The 3,212-nt window shown below is 47.8% G+C and overlaps 1 protein-coding gene across 1 annotated transcript in view; it reads left to right on the forward strand.

The window, feature by feature from the left end:
* The first annotated feature begins 605 nt into the window (after positions 1-605).
* CASQ2 (calsequestrin 2) overlaps positions 606-3,212 on the forward strand; it is a 63,148-nt gene continuing 60,541 nt past the window's right edge. Inside the window, exon 1 of the mRNA XM_034990219.1 lies at positions 606-1,051. Coding sequence (XP_034846110.1) covers positions 818-1,051 — 234 coding nt within the window. The 5' untranslated portion in view covers positions 606-817. The remainder of the gene's footprint in view (positions 1,052-3,212) is intronic.

The raw sequence follows: 3,212 nt of genomic DNA on the forward strand, positions 1-3,212 counted from the left end.
GCAGGAAGGGTGCCCCTATATCCCTCGCTTAGTGCCTGGCAGAGCCACATGGTCATGCATGGCACAGCGGCCAGCCAGGGCCCAGGTCCTAAGAAGAGAGGATGGGAGGCAGGGAAAGGCAGGTGCAGAATGTGAAGCTCACCTCAGGGCTGCACTTGCCTCCTGTGTGAGCAGTGTGCACAGGGGACAAGCAGCCTGCCAGGAGGGAACAGGCTGAATTCTCTCCCTATAGTAATTGAACGAATCTGAAGTCTGGGTGGCCCTGTGTACATGCAGACATCTTTGTTGGCTTGTCCCACTACTGTCCCATCTCTCTCCCCTCTCATTTTCTCTCCCTCCTTCTTGAGTTTCTTTCTCTTCCTTGACCTTGCTGGCCTCCTTATTTCTTGTGCACGCGTTCCCTCCTTCCCTCCTGCCTCCTCCCTTTCCACCACTCTGACAGACTGTATCAGCGAATCCCTCAACAGAGTCATATCTAACTTTTTTATTCATTGCATGATTTATTTTTAGCCTGAAACAACTGCATCCTAAAAATGGAGTTCCTGATGAGACAGGGGCTGGGCCAAGCTATGCGAGGTATCTGGGGCTTGGCCACTCAGCCTGGCCCTCAGTCTCCGCACGCATGTGTCCTGAGCCCACGAGTACTGCTAGTTGGAGCCCAGGCGGTGGGGAGTCAGTCCTCGGGCCCAGGAGGGACAGAGGGGAGGGACCAAATCCGCCTCTCTGCTCCTACTTCTCTCAACCAGTCCCCTGAGAGTCTTCCAGCCGCTTTTCCATACTCAGTCTTCCTGGGAAAGTAAAACTAAACTTTTCCCAGATGAAGAGAACGCATCTGTTCATCGTGGGGGTCTACCTGCTGTCCTCCTGCCGGGCAGAAGAGGGGCTCAACTTCCCCACGTATGATGGCAAGGACCGCGTGGTAAGTCTCACCGAGAAGAACTTCAAGCAGGTTTTGAAGAAATACAGCGTGCTCTGCCTATACTACCACGAGTCCGTGTCTTCAGACAAAGTCGCACAGAAACAGTTCCAACTGAAAGAAATTGTGCTCGAGGTAAGCAGGGGGCCTGTTGACTACATTGTCCCAGCGAGCATGGGCTGCCCAGCGGCTGGGATGTGGGAACGCGGGTGCGGAGACTCTGTCCTGAAGTCCGGCTGCATTTTAGTCTGGTTTGAATCTGGAGATATTCTTGTTGCAAAGCTGGGCTGTGGGAAGAGCAAAGGGTGGGTCTCGGCTCCGAAAATGGGGCCAATTAGACGTGTTGTACAAGGCACAGTTCTGATTTAAACTCTGTCACATGATGGTCCTCTTGACTTTTCAAGGGCAATAGTCCCAAGCAACTATTTTTCTGAGATAATGTTAAAGCTGTCATTGAAAAGCCTGGCTGAAATGCAATTCAGAGATGATTTGTGGGTTTCAGCCATTGTGCTAACTGCCCCCCTCTGCTCCTGAAGTTTCCCCACAATCCTGGAGAGACAGGAGGCATTTGACCTTGCTTCTCTCCATGGGTCAGATGGGGAATATCACAGAGTGATCTTCGCCTCTTGTGATTTGGGGTCAGTCAACATTGCACAGCGTACATGTGTGAAGATCTGTAGCTGCACGTTAATTAATGGGGATTTTTTTTTTTTCCTCAGAAAGTTCTTGGTGTGTGTTCAGGGCAATGCTGAAGTCAGTTCTTATTTTATCTGCATTACATGTTCTGTTTGTAAGCCTGGCACGGGGCCCCGTTCTCTAATCCTTGGTGAATGCCCCAAGGCTGATTGTCGCAGCGCCTCCTGGACAGTGTAAGTTTGCTTACACTTCAGGAGCACCTGTAAATGCCAGGAATTCTAGTAGTCACCAAGATGCCTTCTCACCCCATGCTCAACCCAGGCATAAACCTGGGGACAGGGCTATTTGAAAATCACAGCCGCTTATTAACTAGCACATCAGAAAGCTCAGCTTGATCAAATACTTTGATTGACAGTTACCATATATCAAACACATGTAGATTTGAATCCCCCCTCCAAAATAGATTCTAATAAATTCCATGAAAACCATCTAAAATACAGTAAAATATCTTTGATAATTTAAAAAGTACTTCAGAATCCTAAGTGTCTCCTGATCATCATACAAACACCTATTTTCAGAGCTCTTCTGTATGGTGGCGTGGCTGTTACAGAGAGCTTGGGTTGACGAAGAGCTAAGCATTTTAAAAATATCACCACTACCATCATATTTTTCCTCAGGCTTATCCTGGGGGCTGGAAGTGGAAATTCAGTTCCCTCTGTGGGTTGCAAGCAAAGATAAAGCAGGGACAGTTTTTAGATCTTTGTACTATATGTGGGAACATCAGAGGCTGGAAAAAACCAAGGCGTATAGCACAGCTGCTGCTTAGCCCCTGAAATCCTCACTCACATCATCATCTCTGTTTCAAACTGCCCTACTCAGTTATTGAGAGACATTATTCTGAAAAAGAGTTCATTGAAGTCATAAGGATTCTACCCTATATGCTCATCACTGTCTGGTAGCCTAGAACTCAAAAAGAATGCCAATACAATAATGACCTCCCATTTCTGATTCCCCAGCATATTAAAACACATGCACACACACACATACATGCACAAACATACACTTGCACACACATACATGCACACTCCCTCAAGAACATATCTCCCCCAAAGACCTCGGGCCAAGTAGACCTGAGAAGGGACTTTCCCCTGGGCTCACCATCCCTTCAGACACCTTTGATCCAAGAGTGCCCGGCAGAGACCGATGGGACATAGGTGATGTCCCACAGGCTGTTAAAACTGAAGTGGACAGGGCACCTGGGTGGCTCAGTCGTTAAGCATCTGCCTTCGGCTCAGGTCATGATCCCAGGGTCCTGGGATCGAGCCCCACATCGGGCTCCCTGCTCCGCGGGAAGCCTGCTTCTCCCTCTCCCACTCCCCCTGCTGGTGTTCCCTCTCTCGCTCTCTCACTCTCTGTCAAATAAATAAATAAAATATTTAACAACAACAACAAAAAACTGAAGTGGACATCATTAGGGGGAGAAAGACACAGAACTTGGAGTCAGGAGATCTAGATTTCTATTCTGGCTCTGCCTTTCCTGGGCACATGATACAGGGTAGGTTACTTAATTTCTCTGAGTCTCTTATCTATAAATAGGGAAACAATAATCATCATATACGTGTAAGAAATAATTAAATAGTAATAATATTTATTGGATGTT

Source organism: Mirounga leonina, unplaced genomic scaffold (genome assembly GCF_011800145.1).
Source record: "Mirounga leonina isolate KUSES-001 unplaced genomic scaffold, KU_Mleo_1.0 Mir_507, whole genome shotgun sequence".
NCBI lineage: Eukaryota > Metazoa > Chordata > Mammalia > Carnivora > Phocidae > Mirounga > Mirounga leonina.